A 24,220-nucleotide genomic window follows, 5' to 3' on the forward strand; every position below is an offset into this window, starting at 1 on the left:
TTATATGGATCATATGAAGCAGAAAATGGAACCAATTTCTGAGACCGAACTTCACTGCGGATTTCTTTCAAACTCTGAAAGCAAAGAATGGAAAAGCTGTAATAAAGGTAAAGGGTGGACAAACTAAATACTAAAGAAATTATATATTAAATTGTTGTTTGTCTTTGTAATTTAGTGTTAAATGTGTTTTCTGCCTTTTTTCCAAAGCTGGCAAATGAATAACTTGTACTCAACGGTCATTTTGAGTGGAAACGTCTCTGACTTTTGCACAGTACTGTACATTGATTGTACCTTGGGGTATCTTTTTTCCAATAAAGTATTTGGAATATTTGAAAGGCTCTGTGTGCTTTGTTATTGTTTATTTAGGTCAATTTATACTGTCTGGTCTATAAAAATTTCATGAATTATAAAAACCGTAAGTAAATTACTTGATTACCTATATGATGAATAGCGACCAGTCTAAAATGATTCCTTCAGCACAGAAACCCTCAGGCTCCTCTACAGGCCAGCTCATCCTACATGAAAGGCAAATGCACTTGCACGCACACTTTCTGACCCCAAAGTCCAGTTGAGCCGAGGTAAGGGAGAGCCTGTATACGAGAGTGTGTGTTAATGTGTGGGCGTGAGCATCTGTGACAGGAGGACTGCAGGGCAAAATTTGAGTCAGCTAGATCTGTGGTTACAGCACAAAGCTGAGCCAGCGGAATCTCTCTCTCTCACACACACACACACAGCTACGTGTCTCAGCTTCCCCTATCAGTCTTTTCAACAGCCTGACACCATGTTGGAATATTTACTTATGACTCAGACCCCCAGTGTGGCCCCTCTCTCCCTCTCTCTCTCCTCTGTGCTGGAACAGCAGTTGTCACTTTGGACTCGGGTGCAAAGCCGACGCACAGCCGCTCAGTCACCTTTTGACTTAAGCTAAATAGCCCATGTTGGAGGTAACAGCAAATACAGCTGCTGATGAAGATTGTGTTTAATAATCATCCATATATTTCACATTTCAAAAAGAAAAAAATGCTTAATGACAGGCAACAGCTTGCCCCCAATCAGCACAGAGCACAGTCCATCACACTTTCTGGCAAATTCGGCTGTTTATTTAGTGATTCATTTCAGACCGTTCACTTCCTCAGTAATTTACATTCCATATGTTGTCTTCATTCATTTTAAAATGTGTCTGTTCAGATTTGATCTCCATTTGTTTTAATTGCTCAGGCAGTTTAATAAATCCAAACATTTGTTACTCAATAAAGTCCTCTTCTTTTTCACAACATCAACCCCACCTCACTACGTCGCTTTATGAAATACATCTGTGCTAGTTCTCAGTGTGCTGGTATGACATTACGATCATTCATTGCTGTAATAACAGTTCATTTTTTCCTGCAAGCAGGGGTGGAAAACACTCCAGTAATAGTACAAACCTTCATAAATTCTGCTTGACCAAAATATATTTAATGTTTTACCTTTTTTCCCTAATGCTCTGCAACACATTCCGAAAAAGTTGTGAGCATGTTCACCACTGTATGTCATTTTAACTATAACAACACTTTCTAACTGACTGAAGAAAGATCAGGACTTCTAGGACAATGTGCTTTAGACAGACGAATCCAAAGTTGAATTATTTGGGCACAGTTATAGAAGACATGATTGGCGGAAACCAAACACAGCATTTGAGCACAAGAACCTCATATCAACTGTGAAGCATGGAGATAGAAATGTCATGGTTTGGGGCTGCTCTCCATCACAAATCCACCATGAATTCTTTATTGTATCAGAGGGTGCTGGAGGAAAAGACCACCTGTTCAAAAATTGAAGCTGGAGCGGAGGTGGACCATGTGACATGATAATGACCCAAAACATTCCAGCAAATCCACCAAAGAATGGTTCAAAAGAAAGAAATGGAGAGTTCTGGAACAGCGCAGATCTTAATCCTATTGAGATGCTGTGGGGTGATTTGAAACAGGCTGTGCGTGCAAGAAACCCCTCGGACATCGCACAGCTGAAAGAACTCGGCATGGAGCAGGAAAAACTTTGTCCCAGTCAATGTCAGAGACTGGTAGAGGGTTATAGGAAACATCTAATTGAGGTTACTACCCTCTTTGGCTGAAATTCCAGCTATTAGGGCACAGGGTATCCTAACTTTTTCCTAAGTAGGAATTGGCATTGAATAAATGAGTCACATTTTCATTATTTTTGTAAAGGTGATGCAATTACATCACCTTCATCTATAGATATTGTCTGAAAACAGATCAAATATTGATATGTCCATATTTCTTAATAAAGAACTAAATATTTAATGTGTTTAGGGTGTCCTAACCGTAAATACTTTTTCACTTCACTCAAGTAGTTTTTGCCTCAATACCTCCACTTTTAAGAGTTTTGAGTCTCCATACTTCCATTTAAGTAGTTTTCACCACTGCATGCAAGACAGTCATTTAGTAGCTCAAGTTTGAAGTACAGTCCCACATGATTGTGTCCAAAATTGTTCACCATGAACGCAACAAATGGCAGTTTTCTACAAAAGAAGTTTATTTGATTATGAATAGCTGCACACTTTCAGTGCTGACAGGTTAGTACGTACTTTGGTGTGAACTTGAGAGGATTGTGCCAGGCAGGAAGGCAGCAGGGTTTGGCTTTGTTTGTTGGTGGTGAATCTCGGAGTCTATGGACAGAGCCCAATGCTGTTTCCACCCTGTTAAAACTCACTCCACATTTACACATTAGGACGGCCTCGTTCAGCTTCAAAAAGTTGCTCTCTCCCACTCCCACACAAAGCAGCACGCTTTAGCACCTCAACCTCATAAAAGTCAAGAGCAGTTTGTGAAAACACCCTTGATGTAAAAAAAAAACAAAACAAAAAACAAAAGTGGAACAGCCGGGTCATATAAACCTGCATTCTGCACTGATCCTACATGAGCATTTCAGTCATCAGTAGTTCAAAACAAAATAGAGCTACGTGGGACGGTTTGCCGCGGTTCCTCTGGGCTGTACCGACTTGATCCCGATACTGGTAGCAGTCATTAGGATCTTCATTTCTAGCAGAGTCTAAGGGTGCTCCTCTTTTATTCACACTTTACTGACTGACCCAACCCTCTACTCCTCTCCCACACCGAAACAAACACAACACGAGATAGGGTCAAGGGGACAGACAAGCAGTACAGTTAGTTAATTCTCCAAGTTTAATATTGGTTTTAATTTACAAACATCTCCCAACGTTCCTCTGGTTGCTCTCTGGTACTTGGCAGAGTTCAATGCAGTTTGGCATCCATCCATGAACTACCATCCACCATTCTCCATCCTCGGCCACCAAACAGCTCACATCCAGGCGTCTGCAGAGCCCAGCGAAGCTTACAAATGTCCTCTTTAAATGCTGCCTCATCAACTGGCAACCCAGAGAGTGCACTTACAAAAATCAAAATAAGAACAAAAAAAAACAAACAACAAACAAATTCATCTTAAAAAAGTAGGTCCTAATCTACATTTATCAAGCATCGAGGACATGAGGACAAAAGAAACCCATCACAAGTATACCAGGACAAGGAAATATATATACATATAATCATATATATTTATAAAATGTTTTTATTACTCCATATATACACTTTTCACAAGTCATCCAGGGAGCAGGAGGCTAAAAATGAAGCACTGCTTCATGTTGCATCACAGATCATTTGCTTTTTGTTAAAAGAAAGACAGGAAAAAAAGGACAAATGAAAGGAAGAATAGGCACACACCCAGCGAATCTCGTGAGCAGACTCAAAGTAAAAGGCAAGACAATATGTACTTCTTTAGTGCCATCCGGGAGAGGTCCTCAGATAAACTGACCAGTAGGTCTCCAAAAGGCCCTGGAGCGGTTCTGTTCCAGTAACACGAAAATCTATCAAACACATCAGTTATGTAATCCAAGTTGACAAATTTAACCCCAACATGGTTTCCTCTTTGAAGGTCTTTGTAGGAAAGGGGGGGGGCTGTGTTCATCCCAATTCCACTCTTAACGAGGCCAAAAGAGAAGCTCCAGTCATAGGTCACTGGATCTAGTGGATCACTCCTGAATCTAGTAGATTACTTCATAAACTGTGGCCTTCTTGTCACCAGATCCTGTCACAATGTATTTGTCATCAGCAGAAATGTCACAGCTCAGGACAGACGAGGACTCCTTTGACTGTAGAGAGAAACAAAAGAGGGGAAAAAAAAGCTTAGTCATAGTCAAGTTTTCTACTTCCACAAATCAGAATGAGAAGTTAGCCACACTTCCCCATCTTGAATTCTGTCTTATGTGAGGATAATAACAATAATAACAGTGCAATCATCTTTCCTTCAGTTCCTCAAATTCAGAAGCTTCACTTTCCTGTTATTTATGAAAGCTGAGACATTTCAAATGTGCAAGGCCCAGCTATCACAACTTCTAAGAATGCCACAGAAAAACAGGCTGACGGCTCAGACCTTCAACCTTACATTCACGTCATCAAGATGATGATCACCTCCTGTACACCTCCCAGTCAGTGAGTTAAAAGCATTCAAATTACCATCCCAGCCTGCACAGCTGCATGTAAAGAACACATCAATCACAGCCCCATCAGAGCTGTGTCGGGCCTGAAGCTGACAAGCTTGGGGGGAGGGTTTGGGGGGGGCGCTGGCTGAGCCTTCACGTTGCCCTTCTGGAGCAGAGCCCATTCAGAGCACGTAATGCTACGCGTGGGAGAACAGGAGAGAGCTAAGATATTGACTGACACACCTGGAAAATGCTGGCGCCATAGGGAGTCCTCCAGGCATTCAGCAGATTGTCCTTCCCTGTGCTCACGAACCATTTACCTTTACGGCGGAAAGGAAACACATTGACAGTCAGTGCAGGAAAAAGGAATGAAAGGGTACACATAGCAGCACTGAAGGAAAATATACACTCTAATGGACAAGGACAGAGCCAACGCAACAGCATCTGTATGGTATGGGAACAGACTGGTATGCTGGTGCGTACAAAAGACACATGATCAATGCAAAACAAACAAATAAAAAGAATTAACATCACAATTTTAGACTTTTCTAGAACTCAGGGCAGATTTAGACGTTTCACCCAATTTAATTAAAAACAAAGACTGATTAAAGATTATTATGAAGTAGATTGCTTAGAAAAAAAATATCAGCTGAGCTACATGCAAAGGCAGTGGAAAACAGTCATTTTACGGCTAACGACAAATCTTATAGAATTCTTTTTCCACATGATTAAATTCAGGTGTAAACAAAGTCATTCAGAGGGGTTGGATGTGAAATGCTTCGTTTTAGAGAAACTTATGGAGTCAGAATTGTTCACAGTGGTCATAGGAACCAGATGTCTGAAGTGTTTGACTCCTCTAGCAACATCACAAAAAAAAATGATCAATTAAAATGTTATGCCTGATTCACAGTTTTCTGAGTTTTAGCCTAAAACCTTTTATCTATTCATGGCACATTTAGCTTTACTAGTCAATTTGAATAGTAAACAAAATGGCTATACTTGTGTTTTAGACACTGGAACCCCTGGTTTCCATCACCACCATTGTATAGAAAACATGAGCCAGTAAAATTTTCTACAATGAACTATTCACATCAAATCACTCTGAATGACTTTGTTCTCAATGACTGAATTGTCCCCTTTAACCACAGTAAAACCACTGTCAAACAGCCTCTTACTGCTTACTGCTTTAATAAAAAGCACAATGAAAGCTACAATTGGAGAGTTTCTTTAAGTGTTCTGTACAGGTTGCCTTACCGCAGTAGGCGAATTTGAGGGAAAGCACACAGCTCTCGTGCAGGTGGAGCTGGTACTTGTCTGGCTTGGTGTGGTGAAGCACCTCCACATTACTGCTCTCCATGCCTACAGCCAGCCACTCGCCGGTTGGACAGTAGCCCAGAGAGAAAATCTGCAGCAGAAGCACCAAACCATTATTCCCAAAACATACTACAGCCTGGACATCACAGTTAAGTATTACATTCAGGACTGTCTGACACAGTTTGAAATGCCCGAGGCATTTGTTCCAGTCTAACTATATACCATCGGACTAATGGCTTGTACTGAAGAGCTTGCAAAGTGGAATGGCACAAATTGTCTGTTTCTAAAAGTTAGCGTGTGTTTCACAAATCACATGTTATGTCCAGCTTGTCTTGGAGTTCCCCTAGCAACACACAATTCTTCATTTTCCCTGTTCTGACACATCATTAGCTAATTATCAAGCCCATCTTGAGCTAAATCAGGTGTGAGAAACATTTTATTGCATCACCAATGTGTTTGTGTGTCTCTTACTTGTGAGGTGAAGTCATGCTGCTGGAGCTGCCGTCCCTCTCTCAGGTCCCAGGACCGGACAGTATTGTCCAGGCCTCCTGTCCACAACTTGGTGCCATCATGAGAGATGTCTATACAGCTGGCTCCATCTGTGTGCCCCTGGAACTGCCTGCAAGACCACCAGCAAACCACAGACTTACCTTTCACTCTTTCAACTTTTCCTGAATAATCGAGCACATCAACAACACTTAAATTACTAAATCAAACTAAGCCTGTCTCTGCTGGTGTCTATAGTGGACAGCTTTGGCATGGCAGAATCTGTCTATCCTACGTCTCAGTTGTGATCATCTTGGTAATCTTGGTATTATTTGGGTGCTGTCGTATTGCTTTTGATAAAACTAGTCAAACGTATAGACAATTAAGGACACAAGATAGGTGCTACTAGTGGTTTTCGCTACGCAACATACTTTTCTCCATTTTAACAAATGACTACAGCATACAGTGCAAGATACCACATAAGCAAGTCTGTTTAGAGATTATTTAACAGCTCCAAGCAAGAGTGCCATTACATTTTCTGGGCATGCAGTTTTCATGATACAACTAAAGAAGCAAAGAGCAATAAAGCCGCGGCTCATCTACATGTGAATTATGCGAGTATGTAAATTTGATTTTTTAGCTGAACTATTTACATATAATGAGAGCTATGAAAAACCCACTTTCTACCTACCTGACAAGGGTCTGGTTGTGGAGGTCCCATACGGCAATGTTACCATCACTGCAGCAGGAGAAACAGACCTTGGCATCAGGGCTAATGGCCAATGCGTAGCAGGCCGGAGCCGAGGAGGTCAGTTCAGCCTTGATGCGAGGCGTCTGAGAGGCCAGGTCCCAAATCGTCAAAGTGCTAGCCTCACCGCCCACAATCAGAGTACGGCCATCAGGGAGCAGCTTACACGACCGAATGTAATTATCCCTGTTCTAAAGAGGAGGAGAGAGGGAATGAGAGAGAGAGAGAGAGAGAGAAAGAGAGAAGGCTAGTTTGCAAAGGAGGAATTGTTCAAGCACCCTGAGGAAATTTTTCTGTCCATATTTCCTGAGAACAGCTTGTAATTTAATATAGTTTTCCCCTCCCAGTCTTTTGTAACGCGTCTCCTTCTCTACTCTCCGCAATAATCACTACTTCAGAGGAGGTGAAAACAAAATGGCATGGCTTCAAGCGAGCCGGCAGCCTCCGCGCCTTTCTTCTCTCAGCCCTACCCTTTCAGTGCTGTGATTATGAAGGTTAATGGAGAAGGAGAAAAGGCTGATAAGAGGTTGCAGAACAGTGCACACTGGGGGGCGGGGAGCTTTTAAAAGGTTTCTGGTTGCAGTTCCAGATAGGATGCAGCACATTTTCAGATTAACAGCAGAAGGTTGGATCTCTCGCCGGGGCAGATCGATAACTGGGAGCTTTCAGACAAATTAAATCACTTTATGATGGCCACTGAACAGCTCATCAAATCCACACTGCCCTCCCACTCTGCTGTGGAGAAACAGAAGACTTTAGCACTCCAGAGAACTACAGCTCCATCCACCGAAGAGGATAATGGAGGAATTATGGACAATTAAACTGAAGAATTACATCATGATCATTACTGATTCATTCCAGAGAATTCCCCTCCCCTGCATTAATATAACAAAACACACGTAACTGATAGATGGATGGAAGGATGTTTCAGTAACAAAAACTGCTATTGGTTGAATCTCACTTAAAGTGGCACTCAGCGTTCAATAATAACTTCTTAAATTGCAAAAGGCCTGCATGAGGGGACCACACTTGATTCCTCACCCGCATAACTATATATTATCATATATAATTATCATTAACCGGTCTAATGTTGAAGCTACAGTCAGCAGAGCTTGCTACTCTATTTGTATTTGCAAACACATCCAGGCAGAAAAGCCACTTCTGTAAGAGTCTTTGGGAAGACTCCCGACACAACATTTACGCCATTGAAAACCACTCGATAAGAGCATCTGCTAAATATGTAAACAGTCACAATAATTAATTTAGTTACATCATGGCTAAATATATGTAATCAATGATCCATCTTTAGAGTTTTAACTTGTCTAATGGTCACTCTACTTCATGTGAAATTGTTTAAAAATTCATAAAAAATTCAATTATTGGTATAGTTGTCAACTACAGTAAGGTGTTTATTATGGGTTTTTGTTATTGGCCCAGAAATTCCATATTGATGCATTTCTTAACAACCACAAAGTGTAGACACGCCCACGAGCCCTGATCTTTACCAGGCAGTCCAGCTGAGACACAGGACTCTTGCTGCCAGGCTGGCTGATATCCCAGATCTTCACACAGCCCTTGCCACCCGTGTAGACGTGGCGGGTGGGGTTGCTGATGGTTACTGCGCAAACCACCTCTCCGTGGCTCAGTGTGTTGATCTGGCGGGCGTGGCGTGGGATGCCCGGGCCGATTAGAGCGTCTGGAGGAAAAGGTACTGGTTGCATCTGCCCATCTGCGCTCACGTGGAAGGAGTACGCTCTGTTTGGGACAGAAAGAACACATGAGATGAGAGATCTGTTTGAACAAAGAGTGTATCTCCTATCTTGAACTAACAGCACAACAGCAATTTAGTGCTATGCATCATCAATGCTTCAGGTAACTGGTAATAGCATTATTCAGCAGTGCATCATGATGCATTGATCTGAAGGAGGTGACTCAACTGCAATGTTAGAACTGATTCTAATCAATTATAACTAATTTTCACCCAAAAAAAAAAAAACAGGCTATTTTCAAGCATAAAAATAAGAACAGTTGGTGTAGTTTTTACTGTCTATTTTCCACATTCATGCAAATACCTCCAGTCACACTTCCATCTTCACTGTAAACACAGTGTTAACACACCCACACTGACCACATTTAAAAGCTAAGTACTCACGGTTTTCCTCCAGAGATCGACGTCAGGCTGGTTGGGAGACCAGGAGCCCGCATGTGAGGATGTGGATCGAATCCCGGCTATAAAACACAACACACACACACACACCCATACATTAAATGAACAGTGTGCCACAATTTGCATCTAAACTCCAGATCCTCTCTCTTCATTACAGAAAGGCTTGTTAAAACAAGCAAGCACCACTTTTTTCTGCCTCAAGCCTGTTTCAACACCCACAAGCCTTCTACTTCCTCTGCTCCCAGACACAGCACACGAACTGGCAGTTAAAACACAAAACGATATTTAACCACTAAAGGCCCCTAAAGTGGTGAGAGGACAGGGAGCAATCTCACCATAGGCGATCGGCCGTAAGCTGCACCCATCCCGGAAGAGATGTGGAGGCCATAGACACCTGGACTGGTCAGAGAGCCGTTCATCTCTGGATGGTGACCCATCATCGCAAATGGAGCTGCGTAGGACAACGGAGTGCGCAGGGCAGGAGCTGCTGGCATGAGGGAGGGACAAAAGTGCTCAGCATGAATAATAGTTGTAAGCAACTCACTAAAGCCTTCAAGACATTGATGTTGTAACAAAACCCCTGGAATGGTAATTTTACAGGAGAAGCAAAAATGTTAATTACATTATTGTAAAGAGATATTATTGAAAGTAATTTTGGATTGTTGCTATTGGCACAGTCACCATGAAAAAGTACATAAAACATTTCACATTTTTGAGATACAAAATGATTACTGAAAAGATGAGGTTTGGAATGTATCGAATGTATGTGCATATGATCTTACCCAAGGCCTCCATGCCGAGGGGCTTGCCGGGGATGGGCCTGAGGCCAGGGGTGGTGCTGGTTCCTGGTGTAGGGGCGTCGTTACGTGGGGTGGGGGTGTTGGACTTCAGGCCTGGGGTGGAGGACTTATCATTCTGTATGAAGGAGTGGAAGGATAATTAGAAACTGACCAATCTAAAACACAGAAACAAAGAATCACAGAGAGAGAGCGCGCGAGAGAGAGAGAGAGAGAGAGAGGAGAGAGAGAGAGAGGAGAGAGAGGAGAGAGAGAGAGAGATAGATTTGCTATCACAGTGCTCTTGCCAACTAATCCAATCAAATCCTGACAGCTCATTATGACCAGGATGGAATCAAAAGCTCCCACACACTCAGAGGACAGGGAGGAGGGAGACCCGATTCATCTCTGCACTTTGCTTTAATCCCCCTCTCTCTCTCTCGCTCTCTCACAGCCTCTGACTAGTTTAAGAGCAGTGAAACACTGGAAGAGGCTCAAACAGAAGCCAAGTGGTCGTATCTGATGTGCTTCTAGTCGGCGATGGACCAGACTTATATTAAAACCCAGTGCCATTATACTAAAGGAGTTAGCGACACAGAAAACAGTAGTGTTTCCAGTCTTACATGTGGGTGATCCTTGGCTTTGGACGAGGGGGTGCTCCCAGATGAAGCCACAGAGGCTGGGCTGTTGGGGGCATCTTTCTTCAGTGCCCGGGCCTTGTCCAGGCCATTCTCTGGAGGAGAGTGAGCAGGACTGACCCTCGGGGTAGCTGGGTCCTGCAGGCAGGAGAGTTAAGATATTTACATGAACCCAGAGCTTGAATATGACCAACCAGGGGTGTCAACATATCAATACATCTTATTGGTCATACTGTTGCTTTCCAAAAAACCAACTAAAATAAACCATTTTTCTTTTTCAACATAAATGGAACACAACAGCAGCCCTTTACATGGTGTGAAAAGCAGTAGGATCCAGGTTATGAACAAATGAAGTCAGATAATGCTGAGAATTAGGGATTATTGGGAAAGTATGAAAAAACATGCGAACAAATTAGAACATGCAAATACACATAAATAGAACCCACAAATACATGCATAAGCATGGATTTGCAGCAAGTAATCTACATAAAAAGTTACCTCATTGGAGACGTCAACCACCAGGTCGTCACTTTTGTCACCATCACTGTCCTATGGCAGGAAACAGACAGAAGACTCATTTAATTTTTTATGCCCTATGGAATACTTAAAAAAAAGGATGTTCTTTGTAAGTAAAATGACAGATGTAGACAGACTTGGACTAAAATACTTTGTTAAACAAAAATAGTAGTTTATATTACTGTGCACACTTACATATCTGCTCATATTATCCTTCTCCTCCATTTTGCGTTTCTTTGGATCCAGACTGTAGTCAGATGAGCCCCTGTGCTTCTCGCTGGCCCTCAGACTGTCCGACGGCGACACTGAGTTATTCTGCAGATGTGAGGGCACAAAAATAGTTCAGAATGCTTTACATCCATGTTACAAGATATTAAAGTGTGCTATTACATATTAAAAATACACAATTTTTGTTTAATCTGTCTTCCATGTATTGTTTTGGTTATAAACTATGAACTACTATAAAAGTCCAAAATTCAGTCAAAGCCAAAAATTGCTAAATCAGTAAATAAGATCCTATGCTATAAGATATTTAATAAAAAGCCCAATACAGAAACCTCTTCATCGCAGCAGCAGTCTGGAGTTGTAAATAGCCAGTAAAGCTTGGACAGACAGGGCTCTCAATAGCCCTAACACAAATATCAGAGGCGACTTGGGGCCACCGGAGGCTTTGAACAAGGCGTGTGTGTAAATCCAGCCCTTGTCGAAAGTAAACACGGCTGGAGCGGAGGGTTAAGCTCTGCACCGTGTTAGATCAGCAGTGGACTGGCAGCCAGGGAGAAGCTGTGTGTGTGTGTGTGTGTGTGTGTGTGTGTGTGTGTGTGTGTGTGTGTGTGTGCACGCACACCATCCTACAGAACCCAGACCCGGTGAAGCAAAGCAGGCAGGACAGCTGAGCAAACTGGAGCTGAAGAGAGGAGCTCCCAGGCTGGGCCAACCACACTGCACTTCAAACAGCCTGGCCTAACCCTACAGTCCTGGGCAACCGGCATGGAGCCTTATCCAGCCACAACAAGCCAACTGGACAGCCGCTTCGGGAGGAAAGTGATCCTGACAGCACAGGGACGAAGGGATGATGGGATGGAGGAGGGAAGGAGGGGAGGATGAGGGGTGTAACAGAGCGAAACACAAACAAGCTGACCAGAATCAGCAACCTTCCTCCCTGAGAGTTAACCAGCCGGAGGACAGCTTGTTTTCCTATCCTCTGGCACCCCCCAGAGAAAACCCCACCCCTAAACCAAAAACACAAGCCAACAGTTAACCTTTCTCTACACTTAGCAGGGCTGAACAGGGAGGCAGCAGGGGGAGACCATGTTGCCCACTCTCCTCGGCCCTCTGCCAAGATCATTCGCTCCATTTATTGCTCTTGGTGGGTTTCTACCACAGTAAATAAATAAATGCGAACAGGAGGGGCGAGGAAGACAAAGTGGGCGAACTAGGACAGGGGAGAGAACTGAATGAGGTGCTTCGATTGAGGCTGCCTGTCTGGAGAGTGACATACTAAAACAGAGTGGCTCAACAGAGAGGAATCAGACATAACTAGATGATGAGTGGGGAGGAAAAGCAGGGGGGGATTGGCAGCCACATTGGCTGGGCATTGAGTGGCACAGCCTCTGTGGGCATGCCTGGGCAGGATGGCATCCTCTCAGAGCCAGAAAAAGAGAGAGAAAGAGAGAGACATAGTGAGAAAGGCAGTGCCAGGGCACACATGCCAGGGCCAAAACCACGGTGCCAAGCCCACGCTCTCTTTGCCTGACAGCCTTCTATTCATCCAGAGAGAGACAGAGAGGCAGAGAGAGAGGAAGAGAGAGGGATGAAAAGGAGGATGTGGTTGGGCTAAGGGAAGTATTCTCAAGGCTGACAAAAAAAAACCTCTGCTCTCCTGGGAATGAAACAAAAGAAGGCCCAGCACTGACCGGCTCACACACCGCAGCACCGGCCAACACGCACGCTTCAATGTGGCCTTTGTCAGTGTGGTCCATCTCCGCTTCTGTTTCTTCCGTATCCTAATCCTCAAGTAATAAACAGATCTAGACTGCATCGACAGCATGAGATGAAGGAAGAGTCTATGTATGTGTATGAAACTGCTGCTCCCCAGTAGGTTTAATTGGCTGCCCTTTTAAGGCAGGCTTAACATCACTCAATAGGCGAAGTTCGAGCAGCCCTATCAGATGACCCGTGACAAGCGGAAGACCAGGCAGCCGTAGAGCGGAATGGCCGCCGCAGAGCTAAGCGCTAATCAGCAACAGGCTCTGATTTCTGCAGACATGACTGCACCCATTCAACACGCAAACAGTCAGAGGCTTTGCTCGTAGCCAGCTTACTGGACAAAGAGAACACAAACAGGCATTTGGAGGATATGGAACAGATAAGGGCAAAAGGGAAGGATCAAATGATAAGAGAGGACAGAGAGAGGGAGGGAGACCAGGAATATATAAAAGAAACAAATGAAAGGAGGAAAGAAGTGAGACTGGCTAAGACCAGTCTCCGACAGCGACAGTGGGCCGGAGACGAGCCAGAAAGAGAAGGGGGTGGGGAGGATAAATTGGGGTAGTGCAGAGGACAAATCCTTTAAGACACAGAGTCAAAGTCTTTTTTAATTGTGATGAAATTATAGAGCTGCTAATCCCTGGCCTGCGCCGCCGCTCATTTTTCACCTGGATTAAAGGCGGAGCGGGATTAAACTGCAGACTCCATTTCCCTTTCATTACTTTATTTAAAAGGGCTTAGTGTGCAGTAATGCAGCCGGGCCCTCTCCCGGCAGGCCTCGGCTCTGTAATGCCGCACAAAGAGCCCCCATCAGCAAACAGTGCAACTCAAAGTCAATGTCAAGCAGACGCCCTCGCTGCCACTTACCGTGCTTGACTCCCGGTCTGTGTCCGCGCCAACGAGAGGAGGATGGTGTGGCAGGAAGGAAAGGTAAATAAAAGGGGAGAAAAATAAAGACATGAAGTAAGTACACGTCCTTCAACTTCTCTACATGAACAATTTCTGTATGAGGAGCATACCTGAGAGTGACTGTGCATAGAACAAATTACATGGAAATAAAAGAGGCTAGAAACACTCAGTGAGCTTTTCTACTGGTAGTTTTCAGTATTCATTCATCTTTTGAAAGGCATGGATCTATAAAATCTATTATAAACGCGTTCTGAATGAACATGTTTTCTGCTCTTTTCCAAGTATATGGAAACTGTCAACATTCTTTTCTGTGATAACTGGCTGTGTGCTATAGATAAAACACACACACACGCACGCACACACACACACCCCATTGAAAACTACTAAAGGTTTGCTTTCAAAAATTTATGTTGGTAGGAAAGCCACGACATGGAGTGCTCATGTTCAATTCACACACAAACAGTTATTTAGAGTGGTCTGATGTGAAACCTGAGTTACAGAGAAATTTGTTCACAGCAGAGGTGACAAGAACGTCTGAGGCATCTAATGTCTCTTTATGATAGTTTTGGTAAAAGTTTAGCCTGAAACACTTTTAAAAGCCATTCATGGTGGAGATGTACATGCAGGGTGTTGTAAGGCAAAACAGTCCCTGAAGAAAACTATCATTTCAAATATATATATATATATATATATATATATATATATATATATATATATATATATACACACACACACACACACAAACATACACACACACACAAACAATTATTTCCACCAGTGCAAAGAAATCAGTCAGCTTCTTTACAATTAACCATTCCACTAGATCACTCTGAACGACTCCATTTCCATCTAAATCAAAGCAGCAACTTTGAAAAATCAATTGGAAATGCACTATAAAATGATATAGCCACAACAAATGTACATAGCGCACATAGAGTAGATAGAATATACGCGGGTGTACCTCTGTGCTCCAGATCATGATGGTTCTTCTCGTCTTTAACCGGTAGGTGTGCCTGACTGCCCAGAGCTCCTAGCGCTAATAGTCCAGAGCTGGAACCTGTGACCGGGGGTATGCCTGGGGGCTGCAAGCCCGAGGGGTGTGGGGGCAGCTGGACGGGTGGTCCATGGGCTGCATGAGAAAGGTGCTGAGCTTGAAGCTGCTGCTGCTGTAAAAACACACACAAAACAAACAGAACCCCAAGTGGGTTGGCGGGAAAAGACACAGAGACACCAAAATCTGGAGGAAGAGGAGGGATTAGCATACACGCAAGCATATGTGCGCAGACGCATACCGACACACCCAGAGGCATATTAGCACCCTGACACTTCTATTAGTGTTTGGATCAAAGTAAGACAGACCTGACATAAGTGCATGTCCACACAAACAGACAGACTCCTTTTAAGATCATTTAACATCTGCCGAGTCTAGATGACATCTGTTCCAGTGTTTTTGCAAGTTGTGACACATCTATGGCAGAAATGCTACATTCCAAAATACACAGTTAGTGACACGCAGGAAGTCTTGTTTTGGCATGTGGGAAAAAAAAATATAAAACCAATTCCAAGCAATAAAAATGTGCTCCAAATAACCCTAATTTGTCTTTCACAGCAATTACAGCATTTTGTGTAAAACAAGGTTAAACTATCCTTAAAACAACTCAAGCAGTCACAAGTGGCCACAATCCTTAAAGGCCTATATCTTACTTTCTTTCCATCTGGCCCACTTATGGTGTTTATGTGGTTTTATCAAAATAAAAAATAAATAAATAAATAAATAAAAAAAAAAGGTCATAAATGATCATGCAAAAATACGTTTCCAAGCCCTTTATCCTTCTGAGGGACTGCCCTGTATAGTGATTTGTCTGGGATAAAGCATTTCTCATAACTTCAACACACATGCACAGGCCTAAACTGCCATAGGCTAAGCAGGTGGATACGTAAATGCGTTTTCATGACATCATAAAAATAATGAATTCAAAACAGGCTGATTTTACAGCGTAGTTTCCATATACGGGCCATATAGACTGAAGAGTGGAAGGAATGTTTTGAAACGTTAACAGTGTTTACATACCACATTGATGTCAATAAGACATCAAGGAAATTTTCTAAAAATTCCCAAACAATAAGAAAAATTAAGTTTTCCAGAGTTAACTACTATTATAGTTTATAGGCACATTAAAGGACACCCAAAATCTGCAGCTTCTGCAATGCACTAAAGCAGAGCGCAGAGCTGCTACACTGTGCTCTCATTAATTCAATCATCAATAATGTGGCCAGGGCACAGTCCCTATTTACAAGAGGGAAGGGGAGAAGGAAAGAGGTAATGATGGGGAAAGAAGGAGGATGGAAACAAAGAGAGATGGAGAGAATCAAGCACGGTAGCTCTATGTGTGTGGTTAATGAAAGTGCTTCACCAGAAGAATCACAAACCTGCCTCATTAGCAATGCATTAGCTCAGGAGAGACACATGCAAAAATAAAGAAATAATCTTTTAGCCAAACCGTTTAACAGCATACTGCTGATAAAGATCGCACACACTCCAGTGTTGTCTTTTCCATTTAAGGAAATCCTCAGATAATTTCCAAAGTAGGCACATGTATGTATGCACAAGGGAAAGACTCTTAACGACAATAACAGCCATTTCATGATAAGATCTATATTAATTCACAATGATTTTAGTTGACAACACTACCGCACAAAATGCACACACAGCACAGTCCACAAACAAGACACATAGACAACTGTTAGGAGCAGTTTACACCCCACACACACACACACACACACACACACACACACACACACACAACCACTTTTAACACTGACCATCAGCGCTGGGTAGACAGCATGGGCCTGTTGCTGTGGAAGTGGGGACAGATGGAGGTGAGATAGTTGAAAAGGCACTCGATCAATCAGCTAAAGACCCATTCACTTCTCTATTACTACAGTTGAATTCGAGCATATGAAAAAGTTCAGTGGAGCTCCTTTGCATGTTTTGGTGTGTTGCCTGGCAGCCAGTCTATTACCAGATGAGGGTGTTTTTTTTTGGCATGAGCCATAACACCTGATCAAAAGATAAAGCTTCTTACCCTATTGACCACCATATGTACAACAGGCTTGTGTTATCAGAACAAGGCCAATTCAGCTCATAGTCTTCCATGGAAAACTGAATTTGAAACCCAAATGTTCAGCAACAGCATGCAAAGTGAGCATGGGGTTCCGCATTACAACAAAGTCAACAGCAATAACAAAGGGAGGGCGGTTTAACCTCCTGGATTTTGGAGGGGGGGACATTGATAACTGTGGGACTTGCCATTCATGCGGGCTACAATAGATAACCACTGTGAGAGCATGTTTTTTTCAGCTTTTTGTAGGCCTGCGCACAAAATATTTGCATTCTGAAAATGATTCTCTGCAGCGATCATATCAGTAACACTGTTGAACTCACTAGTCAGTTAGATATTAGAGACCTAAGTGAGTATCTGAGAAACTACAAGGTGGGTGGGTGATACGGAAAAAATGCAACACTAAGACGTTTTTATGAGATTTTCAAAGCTGGAACAGACGAATCAGCAGCAACCAATTTAAAAGCTACTTTCAAAAACTACAAATACAATAAGATTCATTCAATGTTTTACCCACTTCACTGCACTAAATCCAATTAAACAGGTCTAATTATATGCTATCTTCATAATGAAACATGACATTGTGGGCAATATCAGCTTCTATTTAATATGCCATTAGGCTATATAAAATTTGTGTGAACAGCTAAGATTGCAATTAACCTTCACTAGCAAATTCAGTCACACACATCCCACGCCCCCTCTCCCTAGTCTTACTAGTAAGTTATGTAATGACATGCTTGCAGTTCGTTTTTCTTCACTCAAATATTCTGAGAATATCAAACTGTGATTCCAGAATCTTGAACAGAGTCAGACTGTGACCACACTGTAATATTCCATATAGATACACACTGCTCATTCATCCAAAATGTGATCTTTCTAGTAATTTGTTTCATTAAACCCAAAGCTTGTTACATCATCTAATCACAAAGCAAACCCACATTCCCTACTGTTGTTACATGTAGGCTTTTCCAAAATCCTCAAAGGAAACAACCACATTTCACACAACAACCAAACGAACCATGTAAAGTTATGACTAAATTTGCCTGCCACTCTGACACATTCCTCTATATGATCATGAGGCTAATCCTTACAATAGGCTACAACTGCAACACAGAGTTTTACAATTTTTCCTCTCACCATCCACTCTCAACGCTACCAACCTCAACACTGAAGACAGACCAAAAGGTAGCGAATGTGTGACTAGCCTTGCCCTGCTTAAAAAAGCAAATATTCACAGCCCTTAAATGGCAAAAGTCATCATAATAAGTGCCTGGGCACTATCTGGATATTGAAAACGGCTAAGCGGATAGACAGTTCTTCGCTATTTACATCCCTACAGTCACAGCACTCAGAGTGGAGTCTGCTAGAACAACTGCAACAAACAAGCACCCCCCCCCAATTTTGTAGCTCTTTCTTCCTTTAATTCACTTATTTCTTTCTTTTCTTATCCATATCTGTACCTGTAGCACATGGTCTCCCTTTCTCCCTCATCGCTCTTCATTTTTCTGCCCATCTACTTTCCTCTCCACTTCTCTCAATTTTTCTATTCCATGTTTCTTCACACCCTCTCCCTCCTTTCCTCCACTGTGTGTGTGGGCCAAACGCTGCTGGCTCCCGATTAACAGTGAATCTTTAATGACCCCATCACCCCTCCCCTTCCTCTTCCACTCAGAGCCAGGGCACACAGATTGATCTTTTGCCATCTCTTTATCCAACAAATAAAAGCTTGTTTTTCCAGCCGGTGTGTGTGCATGCATGTGTGTGTCTCTGTCTGCCTGCCATAGTGCTGTGTGTGTCTGCCTGACTGCCTCCCTCTATTTTCCAGCCATCATGATAACAAGGAGACACAGAGGGCGAGTGTGTATGTGTGTCTCCGTGTGTGTGCTAGCATTAGAAGTCAAACCCCCCCCCACCCCCCACAACCACAAAGCTGCTCTGCAGAATGGCCGTCTGCTAAATGGCGGAGTCCTGTGGACAGTTGCATTCAGCTGGATTGGAGGAAGCAATTACCTTGAAAATGGGGGTCAGAGTCTTGGCTCATTTGCTTTAATTGAATTCCAATATCTGGCTCCAGCTGCCCTGACCCAGCTCAGGGAGTCCGAGCAGCCAGCCAAGCCCCAAGCAGGCTAATCACAGTGGGGTCAGCTCCTCTAGCCGCTGGCCTAAACTACTATGGGACACCATGATCATCTTCTTAACCCAAAAATAGCTGAAGGGTCAAACAAACACAAGCCACACATAGTGGCCTATAATAGTAGAGGTGTAACCACTGTTGTTTTGCTTCTGTCATCCTTGGGCTGAAGTGATGATGGAAATGAGTGGAGCCAAAGCCAGATTCAGACCGGAGATGCTCACAAGTCACTTCAGTGGAAGTGAAAAGATTTTATTCATTTACCACATTAAGGCTGTTTCTACTTTTTTTCTCAAGGCAAGTAGCGAGTCAGACAAGTCTGTAATCTACTGTCTTGAATGAGACTTGCACCTTTAGACTGCCCAGAAACTGATTTACAAACAGAGCCACACAAATAAATAAAACCAGAAATTAAATGATGTGTTAACACTTTTTAAGAAGGTTGATGATGGCACATGAACAAAACATAAATGGTGTCAATACATCACACAACAAATTAAAACAAAATAAATACAAAATTAAATAAATAAAAAAATCAGACCATAAATGGCATGGGCAAATCTGCACAAGATGTCAGACCTGCATCTTGACTCTGACCAGGACTGTTCTGTTCTATAATAGGCTCCAAACAGCCTTATAACGTATTTCAACCAGACCAAATTTGTTCTGACTTATGTCACGAACACAACGGCTGATCACAAGTCTCATTCAGAAATACTGCTTTAGCGGAAGATAAGGTGAGCAATGAAGTTGTAAAATGCTAACTGTTTTGGCCTCAACAGACAAGGCTATCCAGATTGGCTGCTTTCTTGGTTCAGCATGCGGACGGTGTGCAGATTTGCCCCTGGCCCTGGCCAAATGAAGGAGTAAGAGGGGTATACACACGGTGAGAGGCAGATTGGGAAGTCCACGTACCCCGATGATGGCATTCAGCTCTGTCATTGTCACTTGCTTAGCACGCTCAACAGCCTGGGCTACCTGCTGTTGGTGCTGGAGGAGAGAAAGACAAAGACCTGTTAACGCACATTACTTCAGCAAGGGTAACTGAGCATTAGCATTTTCACCTACTGCCTGGGGCGATGACAGAAATAGAGTTATTATGACTTATGGAAGCAAGTCTGCTACGGTTACTAGATTTAGAAGCATGCATGCATATATATATATATATATATATATATATATATATATATATATATATATATATATATATATATATACATATATATATATATGAACTGTCCAGTAAAAGCAGGGGGGCAAGATTGGATATGAGGAAACAAAAGATGTGTATTTACCTCTTGTGACAGAAAAGGCATGATCTGAGCAAGAATTGCGTTGAGGCGCTTCGCAATCTCAGTCTAGAAGAAAACAAATGACAAAAATATTAGTTAAAAAACAGCATTACAGAACTTTCAAAGCATATCATGGATATTTTCAGTACTTCAAAATACTGATAAAGTGCATGTTTTGTTACAAAAAGAGCATTATTATGTTAATTGAATTTAGTTGAGAATAGCAATTTGGGGTGTAACAATACACAGAATTCAGAATTTGATTTGATAAGATACAGTGGTGTCTCAATGCAACACGTTTTTCAACACAGCAAAAAACAAAAAAACAAAACTTGTGCTTTACAGCATTGTAACGCTCTAGCCACAAGCTAACATTAGTCCAAAGCTAACACATTAACTACAAGATAACATGCTAGATAAGGATTCAATACAATTCGCTCTGACAATTCTATACAACACAATATGTTGCACTATTACATCATTAATCATGATGCATACCATGTATTGTGAAAATGTCTTGAAGTATCACAATGTTATATCACTGCCATATCACTGCCATCTACCCCTTATCTGCACCCCACCTGTTTAATCTGTTTAATTCCTCCAGTCAGCCTCACAATCACAATGACAAAATTTAACCTTTTGACTGACAAGCAGAATTACTGCAATATAAAAATAAGTCCACACTGCATCATTAGACATGATGAAAGCCAGCACTGCAATATTGCATCAAGCCAGTGTAAAGCTGCACTAGGGATAATGTGCCTGTCCAAAAGGCAACAGTGGAAAAGAAGCCAAACATGTCTGGCTGGGCCTGGGGTCCTGCTGCCCATCTGGCCTGAGGAAGAGGCAGGAGGCAGAACACACACACGCAGAACACACACACGCACACACACAGTGTGAGAGAGAGAGAGAGAGAGAGAGAGAGAGAGAGAGAGAGAGAGAGAGAGAGAGAGAGAGAGAAGCATCTGGGCTTCAGCTCCACAGCTCTCCCTCATTACCTAGACAGATTATTTCATTAAGATGCTGAAATATGCTAATGCTGATTTGGGCCTGCGAGATAAATGATGGCAATGCTGAACAATTACCATTTTCCAATTCCCTCCCATATTCCACATGCAGAAGAGCTAGCCGCCACTGGCCACCACGGACACAAGGACAGAGAGAATAAAGGAGAAGGAGGACGAGATGGATGGAGGGAAGGACAGGAGAGAGGAAGACAGAAAGAAAAAAAAAGGGGCAAGGAGGGGGGCAAGGGGAGGGGGCAAAAGAGCAAAAGAGAGATGAGTGTGTCAAAGGGCGGATGAAAAGTGAAGTGGTGAACAAATTGATTACAGAACAGAGCAGATGTCCCAGCAGGTGAGAGAGGAGAGAAGTCTCTTTCTCTCTCTCCGACACATTCCGTTCATCACTAGCAGTAATTTATTAAGTACTTTGAAATGTTTGATCACTATTTCTCTTAAGGATAGCCTTAAGATCAAAATGTCTATCAGCAACACATTCAGTCAGCTGTTTTGACTGGTCCAAACTTTTGACTGGTAGTGTACACTGCAGGGGGACAAGTGTTTTTTTTTTTGTTTAAACAATAAAATTGAAGATCAGTACTGCTGCACGACACCAACGCGGAATTCATTAACAAATTTGATATGATACAAAGATGTCTCAATACAACACAGCAAAAACAAAGAGCAGACAAGCTAATGTGTAGCCCCAAGCTAACACAAAAAAAAATAAAAGTGCCACACAAACAGACACACAAACCCCCTCCACTCTAGTACACATCCACTGTCCCCTCACTCCCTCTGTCGCCCTCTCTCCCCCCTTGAGCTTCAGTGCCTCCATTCCTGAGGCACTCTCCCAGGTTGCCCCAGCAACCGAGCTGGCCCTATCTCTCTCTAAGATCATTATGGAAATTGGAGCTCTGTTTGACCAGAGCAGGCAGCAAAATCATATTATGCGCACAGGGGCGGGTCATTAAACCAGATTTTCAGCCTGTCCGTCAGATCAACTCAGCCAATTAATGTGGATAAACGGGTCAGCGGGGGGAGGGGGTACCAACGGCTCCTCTTAAAGGGGGGTTAAGTGTACGCTTGTGTGTGTCTGTGTGTGTCTGTCTGTCTGCTGAGGTGGTGGGGGGGGGCATACAAACAGAGCCCACTGACTGAGCCAAAAAGCACTAGTAGAACAGTTGATTTCCAGCAGTGTTTTCTGCTAAAAACAAATGCTGCTTACCGTCACTCCAAAGTTACACACTCATCAGTCTATGTACTGCACGCTAGCTAATGCATGGCTACACCGCCTAGTTCCTGTTCATGTGCAGCTACTGTAGAAACAGTGGCTACAAACAATCAGCATGAGCACACTTCAATCTGTTGTCTACATCTTCCATCTGAGCTGTATTGGCTCTATCAGTGTCAGCTGTTCCACTGAAATGCTTAAATGTAAATATTTTCCACAAAAATTTGCATCTCCATCTCCAACACCTTAATGCGAACCAAGTGTGAAATAGTCACACACAAAAACCCAACAACATTTGTTGAGAATGCTGTGGTCACAACTCAACAGCAAACAGCTAGATGCTCAGCCCAAGACAGTCAGGTCAGTTTCGTCCATCTTTTGTGTATAGGTGACATCTACTGTATCGTGAGAAAGCTGCAGTGACCCTGGCGTGTCGCTCCCCCAGCGCTGGGCTTTTGCCCTCAGCTATGTGAACAGGGTGTGGGGTGAGGGTGGGAGGGGGCGTGTGGGTAGTGCCCGTTTCCACCGAAGCGTGTTGAAAGCTTTTAGTGCTGCTCCATCACGCAGCGCGATAAAAATAGGGCGCCGTCACTTTAAGGCTGTGAAAACAGAGCCCTTGAGCGCTGAGGAGGCTTTTTGCTCGGCTTCACAATTCCAGGTGCTCAGAGCTGTCTAGCACCCCGTGAAGAGCACTCTCACACTCACACACACACACACACACACACACACTCTCTCTCTCTCTCTCTCTCTCTCTCTCTCTCTCTCTCTCTCTCTCACACACACACACACACACACACACACACACACACACCCCTGTCAGTGGAACACAGGGAGCCATTTGCCTGTTGCTACTGGCGTTAGCTGAGTGGAGGGAGACACTGATGAGGATTAAATATGGGGCACAACAACAAGGGGCTGAAGCAGTGCCACTCACTAATGAATCAATGAACACACATACAATGTGATGAAAAAAGTTGAGGAGAAGGAGCCTAGTAATCATGACTAGTGCACACATACTCGGCACACAACAGTTTAACGCAAAATAATGTACTCTAACAAGAAAGTATTTATAACATTTGTCAAAAGAGTGCTCTTGATGTAAATAAACCCCACTACTGCCATCATATGTACACAAAACCACTCACTCTCACTTGTAATTAGGGATGCATCAATATGTCAATTGTGTTATTACGAGTCCCATTTTCTCTCTAAGTTGTAATAAAGTTTTTGAACTCCAGTCTTGGAATTTCATGCTTTTTCCACTAATTTTCCTTTGACTTTGCTGAAAAATGAATAACATGCAAATAATGAAAAATTAATGAGGGGTGGTCTCTGATTTATGCACAGTAATGTGTATATTTGCTGATGCCAGTACCGATGCTTATACATACACATTCAT

At 42.9% G+C, this 24,220-nt stretch overlaps 1 protein-coding gene across 9 annotated transcripts in view; it reads right to left on the reverse strand.

Moving 5' to 3' along the window:
- Nucleotides 1-3,159: 3,159 nt before the first annotated feature.
- The window catches only part of tle3b (TLE family member 3, transcriptional corepressor b), a 31,707-nt gene continuing 10,646 nt past the window's right edge, over nucleotides 3,160-24,220 (reverse strand). For 2 of the 9 annotated variants that reach the window (XM_036584232.1, XM_036584231.1), the window contains exons 6-22: nucleotides 20,587-20,649; nucleotides 20,177-20,281; nucleotides 16,862-16,894; nucleotides 15,000-15,204; nucleotides 13,997-14,013; nucleotides 11,336-11,455; nucleotides 11,123-11,173; nucleotides 10,610-10,762; nucleotides 9,993-10,125; nucleotides 9,546-9,697; nucleotides 9,196-9,272; nucleotides 8,549-8,798; nucleotides 6,987-7,234; nucleotides 6,281-6,428; nucleotides 5,750-5,900; nucleotides 4,739-4,815; nucleotides 3,160-4,165 (exon numbers count right to left, since the gene is read on the reverse strand). In XM_036584232.1, the coding sequence (XP_036440125.1) occupies nucleotides 4,058-4,165; nucleotides 4,739-4,815; nucleotides 5,750-5,900; nucleotides 6,281-6,428; nucleotides 6,987-7,234; nucleotides 8,549-8,798; nucleotides 9,196-9,272; nucleotides 9,546-9,697; nucleotides 9,993-10,125; nucleotides 10,610-10,762; nucleotides 11,123-11,173; nucleotides 11,336-11,455; nucleotides 13,997-14,013; nucleotides 15,000-15,204; nucleotides 16,862-16,894; nucleotides 20,177-20,281; nucleotides 20,587-20,649 (2,091 nt within the window). In that variant the 3' untranslated portion in view covers nucleotides 3,160-4,057. The remainder of the gene's footprint in view (nucleotides 4,166-4,738; nucleotides 4,816-5,749; nucleotides 5,901-6,280; nucleotides 6,429-6,986; nucleotides 7,235-8,548; nucleotides 8,799-9,195; nucleotides 9,273-9,545; nucleotides 9,698-9,992; nucleotides 10,126-10,609; nucleotides 10,763-11,122; nucleotides 11,174-11,335; nucleotides 11,456-13,996; nucleotides 14,014-14,999; nucleotides 15,205-16,861; nucleotides 16,895-20,176; nucleotides 20,282-20,586; nucleotides 20,650-24,220) is intronic. The other 7 variants (XM_036584233.1, XM_036584239.1, XM_036584238.1 and 4 more) reach the window with 7 other exon arrangements.

Source organism: Colossoma macropomum, unplaced genomic scaffold (genome assembly GCF_904425465.1).
Source record: "Colossoma macropomum unplaced genomic scaffold, Colossoma_macropomum, whole genome shotgun sequence".
In the NCBI taxonomy this organism is placed as follows: Eukaryota; Metazoa; Chordata; class Actinopteri; order Characiformes; family Serrasalmidae; genus Colossoma; species Colossoma macropomum.